At 38.8% G+C, this 25,175-nt stretch overlaps 1 protein-coding gene and 1 long non-coding RNA gene across 7 annotated transcripts in view; one reads left to right on the top strand and one right to left on the bottom strand.

The window, feature by feature from the left end:
- ARHGAP18 (Rho GTPase activating protein 18) overlaps positions 1 to 25,175 on the top strand; it is a 190,924-nt gene that overhangs the window by 120,347 nt on the left and 45,402 nt on the right. For all 6 annotated transcript variants that reach the window (XM_034669129.1, XM_034669124.1, XM_034669125.1 and 3 more), the window contains 4 exons: positions 12,176 to 12,369; positions 15,533 to 15,768; positions 19,487 to 19,550; positions 23,944 to 24,113. In XM_034669129.1, coding sequence (XP_034525020.1) covers positions 12,176 to 12,369; positions 15,533 to 15,768; positions 19,487 to 19,550; positions 23,944 to 24,113 — 664 coding nt within the window. The remainder of the gene's footprint in view (positions 1 to 12,175; positions 12,370 to 15,532; positions 15,769 to 19,486; positions 19,551 to 23,943; positions 24,114 to 25,175) is intronic.
- On the bottom strand, positions 20,479 to 23,431 carry LOC109490686. The gene is made up of 3 exons (XR_002144052.2): positions 23,384 to 23,431; positions 23,096 to 23,179; positions 20,479 to 20,534 (listed from the first exon to the last, which is right to left on the bottom strand). It is a non-coding gene; the product is annotated as an uncharacterized LOC109490686 (long non-coding RNA).

The following is a 25,175-nucleotide window of genomic DNA, read 5'->3' as shown; positions in this document are numbered from 1 at the left end:
CATTCCAGTCACACTGTTCTTTTGAGTATCTACTTTACTACTTGAAATGGAAAATATAATTCATTATGTAGATTAATGTCATCATCAAATCACAATCACAGTGATTTTTAAAAATAAAACTTAAATACAGAATTCTGACTGATATCCATAATGAAGGGAGACCGGTGAATAAATGTAAGCATTGTTGTTCAGTGAAACTTTTTGTTCGTAAAGCTACTGGATAAAGAAATTAACATTCTTGTCCTAGTGTAGTTGGCATATGCTTAGAGCTTCACAAGTATTTCTTATAAAAACTATGCATTTGACTTTATAGAACCTGCTTCAGCAAATAACTGAAGTCTTTTATGAAGTGGGAACCTGGTTTTATATATATATATATATATATGTATATATATATATATATATATATATGAGATTTATTTATTTACTTTTGGAGAGAGAGCATGTACATGAACAGGAGAGGGAGAGAGAATCTCAAGCAGACTCCACACTGAGTGCCGAGCTCAATGTGGGGCCCGATCTCACGACCCTGAGATCATGGACCTGAGCCAAAACCAAGAGTCAGATGCTTAACTGACTGTGCTGCCCAGGGGCCCCAAGGTGGGAACCCTTAATAGTTGACCCTCAAACACCTGAGTGAAAATAAAAGAAGGAAAAGGAGACAAAGACCAGAAAACGGTTCTTGGTCTTGGATCGCTTCTATAAATTATCTGATAAGTTAAGTCTTCCTGAAGACTCACCCTGGCAGGTCGTAAAGGAAGGTCGTCTTCGATGCCATCATTCGTCCTGACTACTTGGTGTACACTGCACAAATGCTGCCTTCGGCCCTGGTGGGAACTACACCCTCTGAATCCTTTCGTAGTCTCCTTTTAGAACTTACTCAGACTCTGTTCTGGTGTCAAGAGGCTCTGTTCTCTGTTCAGTAGCTCATTGGCTAATCTCTCCCTCCTGAGACAATAGTTCTTTTCTTCTACCTCTCTTTTCTGACAACGAGCATCATTGGTACAAGACCTGGCTGGGACAGGAGGTCTGCGGAGCCTGGGCCCGTGCAGAATGAAGGGCTCCCAAAGCTGGTCCATCAGGTGACCTTTGGGGAAAAAAGTAGGAATCAATCAACCTGGATTGTTACTTTGTAGGGACTGCAGAAAGAGAATCCAGGTCTAGAGCAATGGGGAAAGTAGAGGAGAGCAAGAGGGATGATAGTGGAAGACTAGAAGTGGGGATCTTCGAGGTGAACATTCATTTAGTATCAGTTTTCTACAGAGGGTCCAGGGAGGGAACTCTCAAGGGCATTAACTTCTTGTGGATTTCTTGGCCTGTTTCAGATTCCCACATGAGATGGCATTTTTGGAACCAGATGCCATATCGAAACAAGTGAACAGTAGGCTAGCCTAAGCCTGGTGCTGAGCAGGACATTGAGAGGGTTCCTTTTACGACAGCGATTAAACAAGGCTAGGTTCATATACTTCCAGTTGGAGGATTTAATCCTCTGAGAATTTGATGTGCCTGTGGGTGGCATTTACCAGAGCTCCGTGTGCCCATAATTTGCTGGATGATGTGGTAATGCTAAGGAATAGCTTCAGTTATGTTTTCATATTAAATTATTTTTTTCTTCTGCATTGCCTGCTCACCCCCTGAATGTTCCCTTAATTTCTTCCCATAAAACCCTTACACATCCCTCATGGTCACATTAGGTCTCACTGCCCCCCGAGCCCTGTTCCTGAACTGTAAACAGAGCTCAGAGGCTTTTACTGAAAACACTTATGTTGGCGGGATTTTTGTTTTGTTTTCCTTCAAATGTTAGGCTTTAAGTCCCCCTCCGCAAGCAGTATTTTATAATTAGAAATGACCTTTAGTTCCCTGTGTTATTATTTTTCATGTATCTTTCAGGTTACGTGCATTCACATGTCTTGTGTTGGGTCAGCTGAGATTCTAAAACATACTAGGAAAATAGGGGTCTTAGATAATCTCATTGAAAGAGGAAAAAATTGCCCCTTAATATTCACATATTCTACTTTGTAACTGATTGCGGAAGACATGTAGTGAAACCATTATGGATGAATTGTTTCTAAGCTTGGCTAAATTATTTGATTAGCTGGAAATTATTTCTCCACCCCCTCCATCTCCTCAGCAGAGCTGACTTTTAGCACCTGGCCTATAAAAATACTTCCTGGCCTTCAGTACTTATCTGCAGAACATTATGGTATTTGAAGGTCATTCTGAGCTATCCATAAAATTACACTTTGTAGCCTACGTGAAGCAGATTTCTTTTTTCTTATCCAAGTATTTGCCATGCTGTTGCTGCTGTTTTCAATTGTTTCATTACTATTCATTAATGCTTTGAAATAATGTATAAATATCCTCTTCCTATTTTTTGTATGTAGAATAAACACAAAGAGATCCTTTCCCTTTTAACATTTTCTTCCAGTGTCTGTGGCCTTTCTTCTGGCTGGTGAGGGTTGGTTTTATATTTCTACGGCCCCACTGAGATAAGAGATGATTTCTCTATCTTATTTCAATAAATAGTCACAAAGAGGGGTGCCTGGATGGCTCAGTTGGTGAAGCATCCAACTCTTAATTTCTGCTCAGGTCATGATCTCAGGGTCATGAGATTGAGTCCTGTGTAGGGCTCCACCTGGGCGTGGAGCCTGCTTAAGTAAGATTCTCTCTACTCTCCCTCTCCCTCTGCACCCCACCCCAGCTCCTGTGTGTGTGTGTGTGCGTACACGCGCTCTCTCAAATAAATAAATAAATACATAAATAAAAAAAATCAGAAGCAAGAAGAGTTTAATAATAATGCGCATGTTTCTTCTAGAATATGCCCACATATTTGTCTTTAGTTATTATCAAAAGGGTTTTTTTTAAAACTCCAACTATCCCTTGTGCTCATGTTTTTATTAGCATAGGAAAGTTAATGTTAATATGTATATAAAAGTCTTATGAAAGGCGAGAGCTTTGCTCTTAGGCAGTAAGTAAAACCAATATTCATTACTATTCCAACATTAAATTAAAAAATATTAATGTTTGTGGTTTGGTGTTATATCAACAAATATTTTGTTAGTACCTATAAGATGATAGGTATCTTATGTATCAATAGCAGGCTACTCTATGTAGTAGATGGGGATATTGGAAGATTGTAATTTGTCAACTGGCCAATGGTTAAACATCTCTCCTGGATCCCAGATTCTGAAGTATATTGTTAAGTGTTGTATGTGACAGTTGCACACTGGTGTAAATTTATCCGTTTGTATTGATGTATGTTTAAGGCACACTTGTGAACCGTAATGATGAGATTCTAGTCTAATAGCTTGATAGGGAGCTTTTGAATGACAAGTTCAAGAATACGAGGGACGATGGGAGGACTTCTGGTCTTCGTCAGTGAATCCTCTTCTTCATTTCACGTCTGGAAATGTGTTGAGAACTTGATGGATTCCTCAGGAAGAGAAGAGCAGCACAGCTTTGAGACAGAAAAGGCGAAAACATTGATTTGTTAAGAGCAATAAAAATAAATGGAAAGAAAATTGACAAAAACTTGGGATGCTGATAACTACCTTCAAAATTGATGACTGTTGTAAAGTAAGAATGAGGTGTTAGACAAGAGTGGTGAGGAAGCCGGACTCCATCTCAGGAATGGAAAACTTTACAAATAGGCTGGCGAGTGGGTTTCAGGCAAAGCCCTGAGGACTGTGAGAAACAGAGCAGGAGAGAGGGATCCCAGAATGGGCTATGGAGGCAACCTCAAGTTATTGGTTTCTACAGAAATGTTTGGGGAGTGGTGGGAGACATGAGGTGGAGGTAAGCTGATAGCAGTAATAGGAAGTGAACTTCTTTCTGAGGAAGGAATGGTGAACCACACAGGGCCTGAAGCATGTTAGGGACAGTGCTAAAGCAGAGGTCATGACCCAGAGGCTCATGCTGGAGAGTTGTCTGGGCCACAAGTTTCGTGAGGAACTGGAAAATTCCACCCTTACCTGGTGTTGGTGTCATTTATAATCTATCTCATGATAAATGTTTGAGTAGCTTGCTTGAACAGACATCTCTGATAAGGTGCCTGACATACAGTTAGCATTCAACAAATATTTTAAAACTTGTTTGAGAGATTGAGTTGACAGGATGGAAGCAGGGCATGTGAGCTTAATAAAATGTAAGCCAGTGCTTATTTGTGATTTAGTATTAGGTAGAGTCTAATATGAAATCAGCTCTTTGTTTTATAACCTCTATTCTCTCACAAGGAAGCCTCCTTTCAAACAGAACACTCAAGAATTACAGAGACATAGAATAATTACTTGTTAATTGCCTTTTAGGGTTTCCTGATGACTAATTTCTTCACCCTCTACTTTTCACGTTCCTGTCTTACTCCTTTGTAGTTTTGTGCAATTTAATAAAAACCACCTTGGAAATTAAAAGGAGGTGGGGTTTTTTTTTTTAGAGGCAGCAATAATTGAACAATTAATAATTACACAATTTACAAGCATCTGCTATGGCAAGCAGTTTGCAGAATTTAGGGATACCCAGGTGAACAAAACAAAACACGGATTATTGCCCTAAGGATCACACAGTGTAGGGGTAGACATACAAGGCATGAGCATCACAGTGCAGGATGCGGTAAGGGCTGTGGGGAGACTGAAGAAGCAGGGCAATGCTTTTATTCCAACCCCCACAGAGAAAGGTACCAAGATATGACATTGAGTAACAACAAGTGGAAAACAGATCCAACTGGAGAGCCTATGACCAGAGCGCAAAGTAGCTGCTGGTGACGAATTTCCAGGTGGCTCTCTAGCTAACTTGAATGAGAAAAGGAAAGAGTTCTGGAGTAGAAACGTGGTGGGTAGATGTAAACCATGGGGATGGATAATTGAATGAAGTGTAGAGGGAGAACTCAATTTGCTCTGCTTTGCACCATTGTTCCAAGATCTTGAGATTTTATGTCAAAGCCCCACTGCAAATCCCTCTCCCCTTGTCTTGGAAAATGATTTTGGCATTGAGATCCTGAGGCTCCCATTTGGTTACGTTGACTTGTCCCCCCAAGTGAGGAGGGAGACGTGCCTCCTGAGAGATGTTTGGGGAGCCCGGGAGCCAAGAGGATCTCGCTTCTACACAGAACCAGAGTCTAAAAGAGGAAAGGCCTATGCCTGTAACCAAGGCCCATAATTTCCCCTTTGGGTACACTGCCTGTGTCTGTACATAGAAATGGAGCTTTTCCAACATGCCTTGGCTGCCCCCTGACTTTCCCACATGCCTTTTGGTCCTGTGCCTTCCCTCCTTTCTGCCACACCTGCTGGTGGCAGCCACCTGTATCCCTGTTCCTTTAGCGTTGTTTGCACATCAGTAGGTTTTGTCCTAGTTTTCTGTAAAAGTGATAAAGCCAAATTCTGAAAACTAGCTCTTCACAGGTCACTGAAGGAGCTACTCTCCTCAGTTCTTCTTAGGCAATGTTATGTAAATAGAGGGCAATCCCGTTTCTTTGCTCCTTGTTCTGCTGTGTGTTGATATGTGGTGGGACACTCTGTGCAGACTTAAATGTGCTGTACACATACTCCTATTTTCAAAGAAAAAGAATGCTGAAAGAAATAATGACAAATTTTAATTTCCCCCCAAAGGAAAGGGGTAATGTATACAAAGGGGGGAAAAGTGAATTTACTTGAAATGTGAAATTTGACTTAACAGATCTTTAAACTACAGCCATTGGGTTGGATAGAAGAGAGGAGGGATCCCTTTTCCTGGGTTCTGAAAGCTGCCTGGGTGCGGGGAGAGGCCATGGGGTATTGCTTTCTCATCCACTTCTTTCTGCCTTCGGGGCATCCTCAGTGTTCCTTCTTCCTGGATGTCAGCACCACTTCTAATAATTACTGCTTTCAGCTAAACAATAGCAGGCATTCACTTCCAAGGGAAAAAAATGACTTGGGTCATTCATGGGCTTCGGCTCTTCATAGTCATTCAAATTCGGTGTATTCTGATGGACAGAGCCATTACAGAGTATTAATAGCTTTGCCATCTCCTGATGGCAGTGATTACTTCTTGAATGCCACTGTCCTCCTGAAAGAAAACCCACACAGCAGAAACACCATTTTTTTCTATTTCTGTTTTTTTTTCTTTCTTTTTTAATGCAGAGATAATATAAATGGAGAAGCAGAGTGAGTTAAACATTTTTGAAAATTTCCGACTTCTTCAAAACAAAGTGTTTTAAAAACAGGTGTATTTGAAGTCACGTCCCAGAGTGACACAAGGGGTATTTTAGAAAATGCCTTGGAAAAGATGTCTCATGCATTTTAAAGAGATATGGTTTGATTGTTAAGTGTATTTTTCTCTAGATAAGTACACTGGTCATTTAAAACCGTTAATTATAGACTGTGTCAACATGATCACTTTTGATTTTGCTGTGTGCAGTACAAACTGAGAAAGATTGGAGCATCTGATGCAAAAAAAAAGTAAATTCTTCTCTTTCTAGTCTATTTGGCATAATAAAATCGCTACTGAAGAAGAAGCGAGGACACTAATCTTGGTTCTACCATCACTTTACTGGGTGATTTGGGGAAAATTTAACCCTAGGGCCTCATTACCTCATCTAGAAAATGATGGGATAGGTTTAAATCCCTAGGGTCCAATACCATTCTAAAGTTTATGCTTCAATAAATACGGCTTTATCTAAAATATACTTGGTCATTATGGTTGATGGTAAGTTATGGCATAAGAACTTTGTTTTGTTTTGGGTTTTTTTGTTTTGTTTTGTTTTGTTTTTTGGTGCATTAAAAACAGAACAAGAACAAAACAAAAATAAACCTATTCTTCTGCTTTGTGTCTCCCAACCCAGTCACTTCTTTCTGTGCATTGGAAATGAATGTTGGGGTAAGGAGCATGAAAGAAAGTGTAGCTCTTTTAGAGAGGATCTTGTAAGAAAATAAAACAAACACAGCTGAATCCCAGCATCAAAGGACTTGAAGACAGCAGACTTTGGGCCATAAAAGTGTCTCTAGAAGGCTCAGAACAGGAGACAAACTAATGAGTGTCGCAACTGTACTCTTGTTGGGGTGGGGTACAGAAAGTAGACATTGGACCACATAGTTAAATATAAGTTCAAAGAAACATCCTAGTTCCAAATAAAATTGGCCTTGAAATGGTTGAGGAAGAGGTATGGATGACAAAGGAGTGCTAAGGAAAATGCATTTGAAAAAATGCACTGGCCCAAAGGGAAGCTTAGAGAGAATTTCTGCCCCTTATACATGATAAATAAAAGCAAATGATGAAAGACGTTGGCAAGACAGGGGTTTTTAAATGATGTTCTATTCTTTGTCATTGAAGTACAAATTAAATATGGTTATATCATTGGAATAAGTCCCAGTTTTGATGAAAGGCTGTAAAACTAAACTAAAATAAACAAAGAAGTAGGTCAAGAGTCACCAGGAAATCATGGCTGTTTCTTTCAGTAAGGCTTTCTGGAGCATTGCCCATAGAATTGAAAAGTGCTTTTTGAGATCCATTAGGTGGTGTTCTTGAGAAATCCTAGATTGGTGGTTTTCAAAGTATGGTCCTGAACACCTGGGAGCCTCAAGACCCTTTCAGGGGTCTAGGAGATCACAACTGTTTTCATAATAACACAAAGACGTTATTGGCCTTTTTCAATCTCATTCTCTCATGAGAACACAGTAGAGTTTCCCAGAGACTACATGATGTGCAGTATCACAAAAGACTGAATGCAGAAGCAGATGTGAGAATCCAGATGTTTTCTATTAAGCCAGACATTAAAGACAGTTTCAAAAAATGTAAGACAATGCTACTCATCTCACTACTTTTATCTTTTTGTATGGAAAATAGGTCCCCCCCAGAGTTATTTATGTTAAGATGTTGATTATTCTTATTAAATGAATTAGTATTTTATTCTTTCCAATTTTAATAGCTAATAGTGTACATCTCAATAAATACAACCTATAAAAGCAAAAGCTCTTTGGGGGGTCCTTGAACATTTTTAAATATATAAAGGAGTCCTGAGACCAGAATGTTCAAAAATGGCTGTCCTAGAGGCTAAGTAATTTTTCTGAACCTTAGAAGAGGGCAAAGGTGACCTTATTAAACTATGGGAGGGGCAGTTATTTGTTATTAGCAGTTTTACATGTAAACAGTGAGACTAAGTTGTACGCTTTCTTCATGGTTACCCAGCAGGCATTTCAGGGTGAATTCTCGCTTGGTAACTCACAACACACCAAGCAGTCAAGGCTATCGGTATTCTTCCCATTCTACAGGTTGGAAAAGTCAGGGTTAGAGAAGTCAAATGATTTTCCAAAATCATAGAGATAGTTAAGTAGAAAGTGAATCATTTGGTACTTAGGACTCCCAGTCCCATCTATCTGCATGTCATTTCTCTGCATTGGCCATAGGATGAATCATCAATCAGCTTACTTTCTTCTAGCAGACCACAGTCTAATGCATGGCACTGTCCACTTCCCTGCGAAGAACAAATTGCATCAGGCCAATTAAACATTCTCTATGACAAAATAAATAAGAGGCCTGAGTGATAACACTGTGTGTGAAATTCACTGACCAGGGAAAAAAAATATCACAGAAAAATAGGATAAAATATACCTGGGGGAAAATATAACAAAACAAACCCCTGCTTTTTATAAACACAGCGTAAGAACATGCTAGCAAGAGGAAAAAGAAGGGACATTCCATGAAGGCCCATAAGGGTCTGTTAAGTTACTATTTGCTGATAATGTTAGTGTGGAAAAAAAAGGCATGGCGATAATACTGTGCCATGGAGGAATGCTAGCAGCATAGGACCTGAGTTTGCAGCCAGCTGGAAGCCACCCCTTTCAGAGGACAGCGTCTAGTTCTGTGGTTAGAGCTGCAAAAGGTGAGACATGTGAAAGTTTCTGAAGAGTCGTCCTAGGATGGTTGGCACATGGGATTTTGGGGGGCAAGTCAGGAAGAAAAACATAGAACAATTGTCTGCCAGTAAGTCAGGAGGGGGTAATTGGTAGTTGCCTGCGGTACAAACTGTGCATTTCTTTGATTTCAGCACCATGTGTTGGCTTGGGTCTTTTGGAAATGTAAAATATTTGTGCTCTGCACTTCATTATGTCTGGCAGATGTTACTTTATGGTCCGGAACCCAATTTGCAGAATGAATGTGGTTATCAGATAGCGTACTCCTAGAAACAGAAGAAAGGAACTGATTAACTGGCTTCTTACCTGGGCAGGTTTAAGAAGGGCCACACTTTAAGTCATTGGCTGTCTGGAGTTCACAAGTAGAGTATATTCTAAGAAAAGAGGTGACACAATGTCTTCATTGATGTAAACTGTAATTTTAAAATGTTCAGCTACGTTTTTAGAGAAAATGTAACATCCATGGCATGCTAAGAAGGGTAGTCTACCACAGAATGCTTGCCTCCTCCCTCCTCTCCATGCTTTAATGTTTAAAAAAGAAAACGTTTTCTTCCAACATTTACCAATGATCCAAAAAAGAAAAAAAAAAAAAAAGCCTCCATTCTAGTACTCCGTATCATCAGGTTATTATAAAAAAACCTATTCAGCTTTGAATCTTATTAAAGTGAAAATATTGAGTCTATTCATTAGCACTAGGCGATTAGATTTTTGCTTTATGCTTGTTTTGAAAGCAGGGCTTGATATAGAAGGTGTATTTACGTAACAATACTGTTGCTCAATGCCCTTGCGTTTTTTCTGCATATGCTATCTTAATGGAAATTTACTGGAAAATTCTTGCCAGAATAAACACATTCCTTCAGAAGTGAAAAGCTTAACGTACTTTTAGTTCAGCTGCACCTCTTTTCTGTGAGCAGATAAACCAAATTATTTGGCATTAGTCATTACACTTCACACATTCCACAGTACTTATTGTGGTCTCCCACGGAACTAAGGGCTGCAGGAGATAGGAATAAGGTCGACAGTCTTATATTATAATGAGAGAGAAAACAAAAACAAAGATGTGGTATCTATGTATTTGACATGAAATAACCAAAAATGAATCTGGGAGACATGCTGTCAATTAGCTCTAACTATCCTGGTAAAGCAGGATTAAGGAATAGAACGTTTGGATAGGTTGAGCTGCTGATCAGAGGAATAGAAATATAATTTATGTTTTTGTTTCTGAGAGAGATAGCTTTTACATTCACATTTTAATTTAAGAAGCAGGAGTGTAAACTCTAAAATGACAACACCGAAGGTGTGGCCAGTGGGGAAAGAGCAAGGGACCAGGATGGGATACAGGGATGTAAACAAGGGTTGGGGCAGGGAGGGAGGAAGTGCCCCTTGAATTAAGGGATGGGGGAGGCAAACAATGGACAATGGAGACTGGAGGAAAGAGAAGCACACAAATATGTCTAGACTTCCTCCAGCTGGCCCTACTCCTAACGCCCACCCATTGCCCCCCAGACTTGCTACTGGGGAGATATTATAGCGACTGTTCATTCATGCGATAGGCATTATTAAAGTACATAATCAGGGTAGAGAGAACCATCTTCAAAGGAATAAAATTGGCCTGTTAGCATATTACAGTTAAGTATTCAGTTCTATTGTATTTATTTGTAGCAATAGGCAATTAAGTCTTTTGACTTTTTCTAAGAAACCAGTTGGAATTAAACTGCTAGGTAGAATTGACCAGAGTTTAGTGACCCTCTTCCTTATGTAGTATTAAATCCTACTGTTTTAAATAATTATGGGAAAGGCCAGTTTAAATGTGAAAATGTTCACACACTATTAAAGAATGTTGTTATGTGGTATTTTTTTTATTTTCATAAGGGTAGTAAGAAAACCAATGTAGCAAAGTATTACTTCCTAACATCCTCCTGGGAGATAAAAGAGCAATTTGAAATTAGAATAACAAAACACTAGTTCCCCAGTTATTGTCCCCACTCAAATTTTATATATATATATTTTTAATATTTTATTTATTTGAGAGAGAGCATGAGCAGGGAGGGCAGAGAGAGTGGGAGGAGCTGACTCCCCTGCTAAACAGGGAGCCCAACATGGGGCTCAATCCCAGGATCCTGGGATTATGACCTGAGCCAAAGGCAGATGCTTAACCAACTGAGCCACCCAGGCACCCCTCAAATTATATTAAAAAAAAAAAAAAGAATATAAAGAAGAAGTGCCATAACTAAAATTTTCCTTTTTTACATAATTGGGCTCCCCATCTATCTCAATATAAAAAAAAGTAAAACAAAAATTTAAAATTTCTATTATATCTGAGATATATATATTATATATATGTACTTATTTATTATGAGGTTTTTTTTTTTTTTAAAGATTTTATTTATTTATTCAACAGAGATAGAGACAGCCAGCGAGAGAGGGAACACAAGCAGGGGGAGTGGGAGAGGAAGAAGCAGGCTCATAGCGGAGGAGCCTGATGTGGGGCTCGATCCCATAATGCCGGGATCACGCCCTGAGCCGAAGGCAGACGCTTAACCGCTGTGCCACCCAGGCGCCCCCTATTATGAGGTCTTTTAGTTCAACTTTAGTAGTAGGTGGGATGTGACTTATAAAGAAAAGAGTATAATAACTTGAAGTCATAAAAATACCTTCATTTATTCAATTTATCCTTTTCTTTCTTCATAGATAATATTTGAGATAAATGTTTAAGAGGTAATTCCTAGCTACTTATTCAGAATTGCCAATAAATGTTTTTTTCCCCAATAAATGAAGTTTTACCATATTTTAAAATACATACCAGTAATGGGTACAATTTTAAATAAAGGTTAAAAGTTGCTTTCTATAGTAGAATGTAATAGCAAACTTAATATGTCATCCTTCTATTTATGTTTTGGTTCCAAAAATAAAAAGGAAATTCAAATAGTATCTCATTTATTGATTGTAGATATTTGTATATAAGGGCTGACTGAGTTTTAACTAATGGCCTCTAATCAAGATTTAACTTGTTGCTTTCGAAGAACAGCTTTAGGTTTAAAGAAGTCTTAAAATAATTTACATAAAATGGAAAGGAAAAATGGTTTATCACATTGCTGTTTGTTTTTTTGCCAGTGAAACCTTTTGTTCATTCTACAGGCATATTGTAATTACTGGTCTCTCCAGGTAAATCTCTTTGGTTGTATTAAGGGGAACTTATGGAGTTCCCAAATTGTTCAGTCAGTACTCTGATGTCTTAGAAATTGTACTACTTCCTCATGTATTAACATGAACCATGTTTTCTTTTGAATTTATAGCCGCAAATATGGCCAGTACACTATGAATCAGGAATTCACCAATGTTCCCGAAAAGCCTCCGTTTGACCGATCAAGTTCTCAGGATTCTTTGGATGAACTCTCTCTGGAAACCTATTGGACGGAAATAGAAAATATCAAGAAATCTAGCGAGAACAGACAAGATCAAGAGGTGGTGGTTGTCAAAGAGCCTGATGGTAATAACTAAAGAAATACAATTCTGTTTGTTCGTATATGTATTTCTGGGAGATGACGACATGGGAAGGAAGAGGGCAGCAGCAGCAACAAAAATTAAAGATAGGACAACCAAAATAAGATAATGCTGGTTGGCCTTCCAGCTTGAAAGTTACTTGCTTGTGACAGGTTGATGGCTGCAGCTGCCACAGTTACGTAGCATGAGTAAATTCACTTCGTCTTAGAGGTGGCTAGATTCTTGTTGGCTAGGCTTCCTGTATCCTAGACCCCTAGGATTCGACTTGGTCTTTGAAATGATCTAACCTTCCTTCTGCGGTATTCTAGCCACATGGTTGGTTGTTCTCTAGTGAGTATAGATGCTGCTGGAAAGCTCACTGCTTTGCAGTGATGCTGTTTTGCTATTTCAGTCAGCTTGAGTTGTCTTGATGTTCTTTAGTTTGTTGATTGACAGTCTGCCCTCCTCTACCTTGGACATACTTTTTGCCATTTGGAAGATCAAAACAAGCCTCTTCTACTTTTACGGGATAACCTTTGAAATGTTTGAAGATGCTTATCTTGTTCCTCACCAAGTCCTTCTAGAAGATGCTTATCTATTCAGTCAGCTTGAGTTGANTTTCAGTCAGCTTGAGTTGTCTATGTTCTTTAGTTTGTTGATTGACAGTCTGCCCTCCTCTACCTTGGACATACTTTTTGCCATTTGGAAGATCAAAACAAGCCTCTCCTACTTTTACGGGATAACCTTTAGAAATGTTTGAAGATGCTTATCTTGTTCCTCACCAAGTCCTTCTAGAAGGAAAAAAAAATATTTACATACTAGTCCTTCTGGTGGTTTTTGGACCTGTCTCAGTCCTGGTCATCCTCTCTGTCAAAGTATAGTATGCCAGATTGGATATAATGCTGCAGGTTTCGCCAGCTAGCCTGAGGCTATAGATTTGAAGAGTGTATGGCATTAGTGTTTCAGCCTCCATATTTGCTTCTTTCTTCTGTTTGGTCCATAATTTGTCTCCAGTTTCTTTCCAGCTATATCTCCCACAATCTCTACTACTATATTTGATATTATAGAAGAAACATAGAAAACATTTTTTCCCCTTAAAATTAATACTGTTTTTTTTTTTTCTATCTCGTAAATTCAAGCAGTCACCAAGTTTTTGATAACCAATTCTGGCATCTATTATATTAGCTTTTTTTCTTTCTTTCTTTTTTATTAAAAAAATTTTTAAGTACGCTCCACACCCAACATGGGGCTTGAACTCACGGCCCTGAGATCAAGAGTCACATGCTCTACTGACCGAGCCAGCCAGACACCCCATTTTAACGTTCTCTGCGTTGTGCCACCCATAAATTTATAAGTGTATTTTTTGGGGTGTCAATTGATCAGGATGCCAAAAAAATAGACAGTCAGTGCCTCCTGACCCAATAGAGAACTTAAGCAAATGACTTAGCCCTGAGCTATTCTACAATAGAATCTACATACACAGGTTATTCCCCTTGCTGTGACATTTTTAAAAAAATCTACCAATAATACTTCAAAAAGAAAAATCTCCAATTTTTCTAAATTTAACATTTCTTATATTTGTACCATTATAATCAACTCTTTCTTTTGTTTGGGTTCTCCTTTACTTTACTCTCATTCTTTCTCACTTTACCAGTAAAACTGAGCTAACTAGTGATGATCAGTGCATGGCTCAAACGTGCTGTCTCAGTGTTTCGAGATGGAAGCAGCATACCAGTGGTCTGCCGAATAAGGTGAAAATATTCCACAGAAAATAGCATTCAAGCCTGATACACAGCTGTGTATCATTATCTGTTTCATAATTTTCCAAGACTAAAATGAGTTTATCGATTGTTGTTCATAATGTGGCTGTCAAGAAGAATTGGGAATGTTCCTACATGCCCATGCCTTTGCTGAGTTTTACCTCTACTTTTAATGGATCAAGTGACTCTGTATTCAGATCTTGTTTACTTTACCTATCACGTCTAGATCTGCTTTTTTTCTTTCCCCTGGCCAATTGGTTTCATACATGTATACTGAGTTCTACCTTAACAGCATCATAATAATGGCTGACTTTTTTATGTCCGTAAGCAGTTTTTATTGCCCGGCTTGCAGGATGCCTGGCACTATGTTATGTTTCTTAAAACTGAGGATATTTTAATACTAGATTTCTGCCCTCAAGGAGTTTATACAATGTGGAAGGATACAGAGGCTGTAACAGAGCTCTGCAAAGCTCTCCCCATGTAACGTTCTCTCATTTGCTTAGGAGGCAGCCAGGACTGCTATGCTTTAGGTTATAGATGAGAGAACAGAGTAGGCTTGAGGCTGGGTGACTTGTCCAAAGTCACATGGCTATCAAGGTGGAGAAATGGAGTGTAGATGAAGGTCTTTTGGGTCTCAAGTCACCGGTCTTTGATTTTCCTCTAGAAACTTAGTGCTTGGAGGGAATCTTTTCTCATCTTTCTGTTTTTCTGTAATTTTCATAGATCTTACACAGTATTTGCTTTATTGTTTACTTTCTGCTTTCAGTATTCTGAATTATGTACTTAGTTTCCCATAATCTGTATGTATTTTTTTTTGTTTAAAATAGTGTGCTTTTCTTTTTTAATTTGTAAAAAACATGAATCTGATGTGCTTACTACGGGGATTAAAAACTTAATTTGAAATTGATTAGTTCCTGATGTCCGGATACTCTTTACTTCTTTGCCATACTCTGTGTCAGCTACAGTGAGCAGAGAAACAAGCCTTTCCATCAATTAGTGTTGGACTCTGGGGCAGTGCTGAATTTAAGCCAAGAAACAGGGCTTTAATGGATATCTCCAGCATTGACTTTCCTTCTGTAACTTGATGGGAGTAAGTTATCTTTTCATTGCTTGCTCATCTCTAGAAAGGGAGCAGTACTATTTTGCCCTAGTTAATCTGCAGGGAAGTTATCGAGGTTAATCACATGTGAAGTCATTTAAAATTTTTAATTGAGTATATATGAAATGGATCTCAAATTTGATATCTTTGTGGCCGGAATTGATGGCAGTTGTTCAAGTTTCAGATAATGATTCTTAACACTGCGGTTTGATTTTGATGGAACAATGTCAGTAAGCGTGTTTGAAAAGCTTAAAAAATGAAAATTTTCATGTTTTGTGATTTTTAAACCTCATTTTTCTCTACTGTCTTAGAGGGAGAACTGGAAGAAGAGTGGCTTAAGGAGGCTGGTTTGTCCAATCTCTTTGGCGAGTCTGCTGGAGATCCCCAAGAAAGCATGGTGTTTTTGTCAACATTGACCCGGACCCAGGCAGCTGCTGTTCAGAAACGGGTAGAGACAGTCTCCCAGACCTTGAGGAAAAAAAACAAACAGTACCAGATTCCTGACGTCAGAGACATATTTGCTCAACAGAGAGAGTCAAAAGAAAAAGTAGGTGTTCTTTTTTGATGTTAAAGGAATAATTGCTTTGAACTGATTGGACCAATCCAGTTTAATTCAGATCATTAAAAACTTAATGAGCACTTGTAAGCCAGGCACTAAAGCTCTGTGCTCGCAGGGATCAAGAAATCCTTCTAGAAGTTATACTACTGGGGCAGAAAATGAAACAAGTTAAAATTCAGTGTGATAATCCTTGTGTTAGTTGTGCTTGCGGTGTTAGGAGTGGCCCTAACCCCTCACACATGGGACTACCAATTGTTACTTACAGACAAGTAGGAGGTAAGGGATTCTTCCTTATTTTTAACTCCTGCAGGAATATTTGCTTTTCCTTAGACTCATTTGGGGATGAATTGAAGTGCATGTGTGGGGGTGGGGGTGGGGCAGGAGGGGGGTTGGTGAGGGAGCTAACTGCAATATAATTAGAAAGCAGGAACCCTGAAACATGAAATAACTTCCCCTTTGTGTCTAGTGCTTAACACAGTGCCTAGCATCTAGAAGATTTGAGTAAATATTTGTCAAGATGATTAATTTATTATGGAAGCTGTTGAAATCAGGGAGAGACTGTGGGACTGATGGATGAAGAGATCAGGGTAGGCATGGGGAAAGCTAGAGACCTCTGTGGCCTAGAACACTCCCTTGGTGGGCTGTTTGTTACTCATTCATGAGGACCTAAGGAGCTTGCACAAAACGTAAATTAACATCATCTCTTCCTTTATCAGGAAAATCTTCTTAAAAAAAAAAAGTCAGCTGAACTCAATGGTATTCTTAGGGAGAAAGTGGATTTATAGTCTGGATTATTCTCAGGTGTACTGAATAGTCCTGGCCTGGAAGACCCAAGAGGGTTGTTGGAATGAGAACAAACAAAAGGAATCTTGAACAGTGACGATAGTAGTAATAATTACTGCCGCCACTGCTGAACACTTACTGTGCTAACTACTTCTCTGGCCTTGCATTTAATCCTTACAGTTGTCCTGTGAGTGAGGTATTACCATTTCCATTCTATGGCTGAGGCTCATAGACTTTAAGTGACTTGCTCAATGTCCCATAGATAGTAAACCCAAATTTGTGTGACTTCGAAGTATGTGTGTTTCACCACTATGTATCCTTTTATATTTGGGTTTCCATATATGATTCTGATATTCAGTAATCTGAACATGAGATTCTATTTATACTACAAGTGAAGGGTAACAAAAATCATATGATTCTAAAAAAAGAAAGGTACCTTGTATTTAGGTATCTTTCTGTCACGTAGAGGTTTTGGGTTGTGGTTTTTTGTGTTTTTTTTTTGTTTTTTGTTTTGTTTTTTGTTTTTTGTAGACATCCTATCTTCCGAGAAATCCTTAATTGCTTCAGATTGCTACTCTATTTGCATGGGCAATTGTGTATCAAATCCAGTCTGTTTGATAGGCGTTTTGGGGTCACTGGATTGCTCCAGGCCGGTCTCTTGCTGCTGCGAGGCAGTTAAACACTTACCACCCAGTGGTTATTTGGGACAGCCACTGGGGTTGAAGGACTGGACTAGGTTTCCAGATGTAGGAATATGAATGGTAAGGAAATACAGTATTATGACATTTCCTTCCCAATTAAAGAACCCTCCCTAAGGGAGTTAAGAGGAAGTAAAAAGGGGGAGGGGGAGAGAACTGAGTCTAAGCAAAATATCTACTGTGGGATCTCTGCCAGTCTCCATTGCTACTCAATGCTAGAAGCAGCATTTTCCAACAAATTCCTGGTAATATCTAAGCCACATGGTTTGATTCCAAGGTAATGGGTGGATTGTATCATCCGATGGCCCCATTAAACAGAGAAATCGCACAAGTAAATTAAAATCACATTAACTTGCTTACACTGCATGCCTTTAATTGGAACACTCCCACCCATTAGAAATATGTCCCCCATTTCTCAAGGAAACAGGGGCCAGTCATCTTCACTTGAAGTTCTTCTGTTCTCAAATAAGTACAAATTCAGCTCTTCCATTTTAAATGCTTCCTCACGAAGCCCTTGCTGACACTAGGAAATATAATACAGAAATGAATACCATCTGCACTGTTATCTTCACTTGCTAAGGAAAACAGTTCTGACCACATGCTCCAAAATATGTGGTCGTATGGAAGATTAGCGTTGCTCACTGTGTTTGTGGTGCTGTGGAGGGCTGGCCTTCCGCAGGCTTGTGGGCGAGGAAAGGAGGATGGTATGTGCTCTGTCTTGAGGGGGGTTGAAATAGTGTTGTGACCCTCATACCCCTTCTGGGACTGAGTAGTCACTATTCACTGTCCTGAGTACCTCTGCCTCTAAGAGGTGCACCGGTGGCCTCTATGTATCTGCCCTGGTGTTTTTCTAGACTCTTCTTAGACTGCAGGTGAAGGGGAGAGCCCTTCCTGGCCAACAGCATGAGGTGAAATGTAGGCTCTGTCGTGCTTTCAAACGCCTTATTTGAATAGAGACGAAAATCCGATAGAGTGACTATTTAAAAAATAATTCTTTCAGACAGACCTCTGTGTATGATTGATCTAGAATCCCATTCCTGATTCCTGAATTCCTTCTGAAGACTTCCTTGGAAGGAGGAAGTATTGCCTAGCCACACTTACTGATGAGGGGAGCCAGCCATGTTCTACTGTGCCTTTAAACCCTTGGAGGACTGCAGTTTTCAGTTGTCACTGCCCCAACCCCTTCGAAAAAGAGTTTCTTTGAATATCTGAGTTCATATTACCTGCTTGGTAATTTAGTTTTAATTTATCTCACATTTATTACTGGCTTTTTTTTTTTTTTGAATTTGAAGAATTTTGATTTTATTACCTACATGTCAACTTGTAATTTTGTTTTATTAACAGCGTTATCAAAATATAATTCACATGGCGTCTAATTCACCCATTTAAAGTCTACAATTCAGCGATTTTTAGTACATTCACAGATTTATAACCATCACTTCAGTTTTAGCACATTTTCATTATTCTCCAAAGAAAGCCCATTAGTGGTCATTCCTGTATTCCCCTCCTCACCCCTAAGCAACCACTAATGTACTTTGTATATCTCTGTGACTTGCTTATTCTGGGCTTTTCATAGATAAGGAATCCTATCTTGTGACTGGTTCCTTTTACTTAGTATAATGTTTTCAAGGTTCATCCACCTTGTAGCTTGTATCAGTACTTAAGTTCTTTTTATTGCTGAATAATATTTCATTGTGTGGATAGACCACATTTTGTTTACTGTAACTGGATATCAGTTTTTTTAAGTTTGTCTTCACCCCTCAACTAAGTAGTGGTGTGCTCGATGGCAAAGATACTTTTTGAAAAAGATTTATTTATTAGAGTGTGGGGAGAAGGGCAGAGGGAGAGTGAGAATCCTTAAGCAGATTCCCCGCTGAGCGTGGAGCCTGATAGCCTGATGTGGGACTCAATGCCAGGACCCTGAGATAGGACCTGAGCCGAAGTCAAGAGTCAGCCACTTAACTGACTAAGCCACTCAGGCACCCCAATGGCAAGGACACTCTTAATGTTTTTTATTTTCCCTACAGGGCTTAGTATTGTGTCTTACAAGTTGGGGGCAATCTGATATTTGTTGGATGATTGCTTGTTGATAATAAATACAGTACTTTTTTTTCTGTGGTTGTTACAATTCTGAGTGTGTTTCTTGTTAGTAATGGAATTATTTACAATACCATTTCTCTGGTTGTGAGTTGGAGATGACTCAATGGCCCACTTTCTATCTTTAGGCTCCAGATGGCAACGACTCACAGTCAGTCAGAACAAATGAAAACAAATATCAAGGAAAAGATGGTATGTTGAACCTGTTCTCTTGTATTTTCCTGTTTATTAGCATAACAAACAGATACAACCTTTTAAAACATTCACCTTCAATTCTAGTAAGCAAATTTTATTAAAATGCTAATATAAAGTGCCCAAGTAGATAATTACATAAGGCTGGGAATATAGTGGGCCTTTGATTTTTTTTTTTTTTTAATGTTTCTGTATCTCTGTTCTAACATCTCTATGCACAGTTTTCCCAACTCTTTTACCATGGCCCAGGTACTTGTGAAGATGTTTACCTAATTTACTCAAGAACTCTACGTAGTAGGTACTGTGTTGAACCCGTTTTACAGATGAGACTACAGAAGTTTAGAGATGTGAAGTCCCTTTCCCAAGGCCATAGAGCTAGTGAGTGGAGCCAAGGAATTTGCAGCTTCATTCTGAAATCATAAGTTCTTAATTCATAAATGGATTCCTTTTCAGAAAGTTTATAAAGACTTAAAAAATAGTTTTTTGGGCAATTCATTATAATTCTTCTCATACTTTTTCTCTTCTATGCCTGTTATTTCAGAAATGGAATAGAAATTCATGGCATGGGTGAAAATAAGTATTAAGACTTCATTAGCACTTAATCAAGAAAGAATTTATAGCTTTTCTGCTTATTTGTGAAAAGGAAAAAAATATTCCAAATGAAACTTAAAAATTGAATCTGTACTGTGTTATTTAAAAACTGTAACAGTGGTGGTCTGTGGCTGCCAGATTGCAGCTCAGGGACTTGTCCTGTTGTTTTATGATCTTCAGAGCCGGCACCTGGAGCACTCATGCCAGTAATAGTGTTGTACTGGGTAGGGGGGGCGGTCTCAGGCCGACTGCGGAGGACCGGGAAGTGTATCCCACCTTCTCTTCACAATCGACTTAGTCCAAGATTACACGGGGCGTCTTGGAGTCTTGAAACATTAGCATCTCTCTTGTTCCTTCCATACTTTTCTCAGAACTTCTCTCCTGCACCCCTGCCTTTAAAAATAAGTAAATAAGTGTGTGCATGTGTGCGTATGGACGCAGACATGTCTATATGTTTCTATCAATAAAAGCACTTGCTATTTCATGGAGGTTTCTTTAGTTGTATGTATATTTTTATATCAGAATGAAATTACTGGGTGTTTCCCCAAGTCTGCAGACTGGCAAACGCTGAAGTGGCAAGCCAGCTAGAAGAGCCAGTGTTGGCCTGCTGGAGAGCTCGGTCATTGAGAGAGACAGATGAACCTTTTGTGCCAATGTCCGTATGCTTTGGGGAAGGGTGTCTGGCAATTGCTAATGAATACTGAGGAAAACATTGTCCTTTCTTGATGCTTTCCTCCCTTGCCAGAGGTGATGATGTAGGCTATATAAACAGAAATTCTGGAAGACAAGTTCATTATATGAGTACTTCCTAGGCTGGCTTGGAGCTGCCGGGTAAAACATGACAAACTTTGCCTGATTTACATCTGCTTTTGCTGGAAGGCTATGAGGCGGGCATAGAGCCTCCAATCAGAATAATAAGAGAGTATGTGTAACACCATCCGAGTCACTGAGTTTTTACCACCGCACCTGTTGTAGGCAAGGCCATAGTCTTTTGATAGTCAGTGAATTCGCCAGTGCCATGTAAACACTGAAAGATTCAGAACGAAGGGCACAGAAAAACACGGTCTGGAGTTCAAAAGTGGAGCTCTTTCTGTTTGAAATCCGAAAGTGTGGGTGACCTCGTCTCTTTTAAATGTTTTCCTATACTTGGGTTTCTATATATGTTCAGTGAAAGATATTTATTCTAAATGAAAAATCACAGAAGTCTTAATGTCACAAGGGTTGTCAGATTTCAAATTAATTAATCTAAGTATTATTCTTTTCTTCAAATTATAAAACTCTATGGAATGGCCCATTGTTTTTATACATACACTTACAAACATTAGTAATGCCTAAATAATTTTTAAAACTTTCATGTTAGTATGTATATTTACTTATTTTCTCTTGATTTCTTTGGAGGAGGAATAATTCTTTTTTAAAAATAAAGGCACTTTGGAATATTTTGAACAGTTGAGATACTTTAAGGAGTTGTGTAAAGTATTTATAACACAGGGCTATTGTTCACCCCAAAACCAAAGGAGAATAAAGAAATTATACTATATATGCTTTAGGACTTTAAGAGTCAAAAGGCTTATGTCAGAATTCTCTGTTAACTTTTCTCTGTGAGAGTAGATCACTGATTCATAGATATCTTTATTAGCCAATTCATCCATTTCTTGAATCACCCCTGAAACTGTTTTTCCTACTATGTACCTTAACTTGATCTATTTGAACTCTTAAGCTGTTATACTCCAGGTTTGTTTGTTTGTTTGTTTTTGCCACAGTTTGAAGGAAATCTGTATATTTTAAATATATTGTAACTTAATTATAATTTCTCTACTCAGCTTTGTAATCATTACAGGACTTTTTTTTTTTTTAGGGGTTCAGGTCTGTGGTTCATCAGTTTTATGTAATACTGAGTGCTCATTACCATACATACCCTCCTCAATGTCCATCACCCAGTTACCCCATCCCTCCACCCTCCCTCCCCTCCAGCAACCAACACAGGACCTTTTGTGTGGAGGAGTGGTGATAGGGGAGTGTCGAGGAAAAAAAAAATAGTCTTAAAAATCTTGTCCATAAGCACTCTGCTTCTGGAAAGGTAGCTTCTAATTTAAGAAAATGGCTAATCATTTTTTTCCCCCTCTCAGAATGGTTTCCTAGGAAACCTAACATACATATTCACAGTAACACACATAACAGTGGAAACCAGTGGGGAAGGAAAACTAAAATTGTGCTTTGACATTTAAGTTAATACTTTATAAAAATTAATTGTAAAGCAGTCTAGTTATTCTAATTAAAAAAATTCTCACAGGCTCTTGGAATAGCTGCATAAATAATATATAAATGTGCCATAGATGGTAACAGATAATTACCGTCGAGGAGCTTCAAATTTATTCTTATTTTTGGAATTGGCATCGGTCAATGTTTACTTACTATTTTAACTGGGAGATGCTACCCGGCCACCGATGTAGTTTGCAGGGCCCAGTGCAAACCGAAAATGTGCGACTTCTTGCTCAGATTCCAAGGTGGCAACAGCAGTGTTCAACACAGGAGGGGGGTCCTTCTGAACACAGAGGCCTGTGACCGCTCAGGTCATGTGCCCAGAAGCCCGCCCTGCTTATCAGACAAAAGTAATGAGGCTAGATATGTTTATTCCTAATTTTCTATTGGGTGAAACAAAAATGTATTTTTTTAAATTTAGATGACTAGAAACATATTTTTCTGAAGGCAGCAGTGTTAATAACACATGTATATACATGGCATGCCTTTATTAAAATTTTAAATTAGCTTTACCCTCTGTCACCTTGTTTCATTAGTGTAGAAGCGTGTAAATGCACTATGTAAGTTTATTTTGTAATTCAGAGCTGCTCACCATGAATTAAAAGTCTGCCATGAGAAAAAACAAAACCAGTCATCTTGTCATTGGTTCCAAGGTTTTTCTAATGTGAGTTGTGTTTAAACCAAAAACTTACCAAATTGTGTCAATTAGAACTGTTTTCTCCAAAGCTTTAAAGCTAGTGTTTTCAGCAAAGAGGCTTTCCAATGTTAATTCTTTCCTAGAAGATTAACAAGAGACAAAAAAATGTTAAACTTATTATATACCCTTGAAGTGTTGATGTAAATATCCAGAATTTATTTGGCTAGGTTTATAGTTGTGAGAACCTTAATAGTCTTTGATATAAATGGTTACAGAACCTATTGGTTCCTGTACCAGGTACTTCCAGACCTGACTCCCACTGTGGCAAGTTTTTGGCACTCACTCTTATTTCGGAATTCTTCCTCTGATAGGTAGATAACATTCCAGAAAGGAAATGCAGGGTGTGGAAGAGGTCTAGTCCAGTAATCTATTTCACTGTGAGAAAATGAAATGGTGTATCACTAGTTCCGAGAGAGTAAAACTAACCTCTTTCAACTCCCCTCCCCCCACTTTTTTTTTTGTTTGTTTTTGCTTTGCTTTTGCTTTTAATCTCCCATTGTAAAATAAAACAACAATTAAGTCTACTACATTTTTGTGAGGCTTCTCATTCAGAGTTTGAGATCATCTATCAATGTTGGACTTCGACCCAGTCTAAGAACTGTGACCTCACAGAAGGATTCCACAATTGAACTATGGATTCTAGTCTCCACCTTCCCACCAATACCCTTCATCCACCATTGGTAGAATTCTTGGAGTAAACTTTTTGCCTTTAAAATACCCATTAATTATTGACTATAGTAAATAGGTTTTCCCCCCAAAGGTTTTTATGTAGTTGATGTAAAGAAGTGGAAAAGTAAAAAAAGAAATAAAATATATTAACTGAGCCTTGTGTTTTTTCCCCAGACCAGGCATCTAGCCTAGTTGTTGGTGAAAAAGAGCTGATTCCACTGGTTCCTGAGGAGGCCCCTGCTTCTGAAACAGATACCAACCTGGTGGTATCGTTTGCAGAGCAAGCTGCCAATCAGAAAGAGAGCTCCAAGGAGAAGGCCCAGGAGAGCAAAGACGGTGATGCTGTATGTAGTACACTATTCAGATTTTACTAAAATAGAAGAGTATATTTTTCATCAGCTTTTATTTTGGAAATTTCAGATCCATAGAGAAGCTGGAAGAAGAGTATAGCAAACACCCCTACGGGATTCATGTAGACCCATTTAATAGTTAACACTTTACAACCGTTGCTTTTCCTCTTTCTACATCTGTCTGTTTATATGTTGTGCTGTCAGCTATGCACTCACTTTTTTTTTTTGTAAAGATTGATTTATTTCTTAGAGTGTGGGGAAGGGGGCAAAGGGAGAGGGAGAGAGAGACTCTCAAACAGACTGTGTGCTGAGCACAGAGCCGGCCTGCGGGGCTCCATCTCCCAACCCTGAGATCATGACCTAAGCTGAAACCAAAAGTTGAATGCTCAACCGAGCCACCCAGGCACCCCTCACTTTTTTTTTTTTTTTTTTAAGTAAGCCCTATGCCCAACATGGGATTTGAACTCACGACTCTGTGATCAAGACTCCCATGGGCTACCCACTGAGCCAGCGTGGTGCCCCCTTCCCAACTTTTTTTTTTTTTTTTTAGCTTAACAAAGACATACAAACACAGCTATAATACTTAAGAAATTGAACACTAAAGCAATAATTATATTTAACATATGGTCACATTAAAATGTTCCCGATTATCACAATATTGTCATTTACAGCTTCCACCTTTTTCACCCCTCTGGAATTCTGGGGTCTGATGTTGCATTTGATGTCGTATCTTTTTGCTTTCTTTGAATTTAGATCACGTCCCTTGCTTTGTCTTTAATATTTTTGAAGAGTTGAAATCGCATCTGACTGTTCCTCATGACTGGATTCAATGGCGAAACTCCCACATAGATGAGGTCGATGCCTCTGATTACATCATCAGAAAAGGGGCATGGCGTCACATGGTCCCTTTACTGGTGATGGAAGTTTGACCCTTTGGTTAAGGAGATGTTCACCAGGTCTCCCTGTTACGAAGATACCTTTTCCTGCATGCAGTTAATAGTAATTTGTGATTCTGGGTGAATATCCTATTTGTCAGTAACAGCCATTGCCCACCAG

The sequence above is a fragment of the Ailuropoda melanoleuca genome, chromosome 10 (genome assembly GCF_002007445.2).
Source record: "Ailuropoda melanoleuca isolate Jingjing chromosome 10, ASM200744v2, whole genome shotgun sequence".
Lineage (NCBI taxonomy): Eukaryota > Metazoa > Chordata > Mammalia > Carnivora > Ursidae > Ailuropoda > Ailuropoda melanoleuca.
The sequence above is the reverse complement of the archived record's forward strand: the minus strand, read 5'-3'. Positions and strand labels throughout refer to the sequence as shown.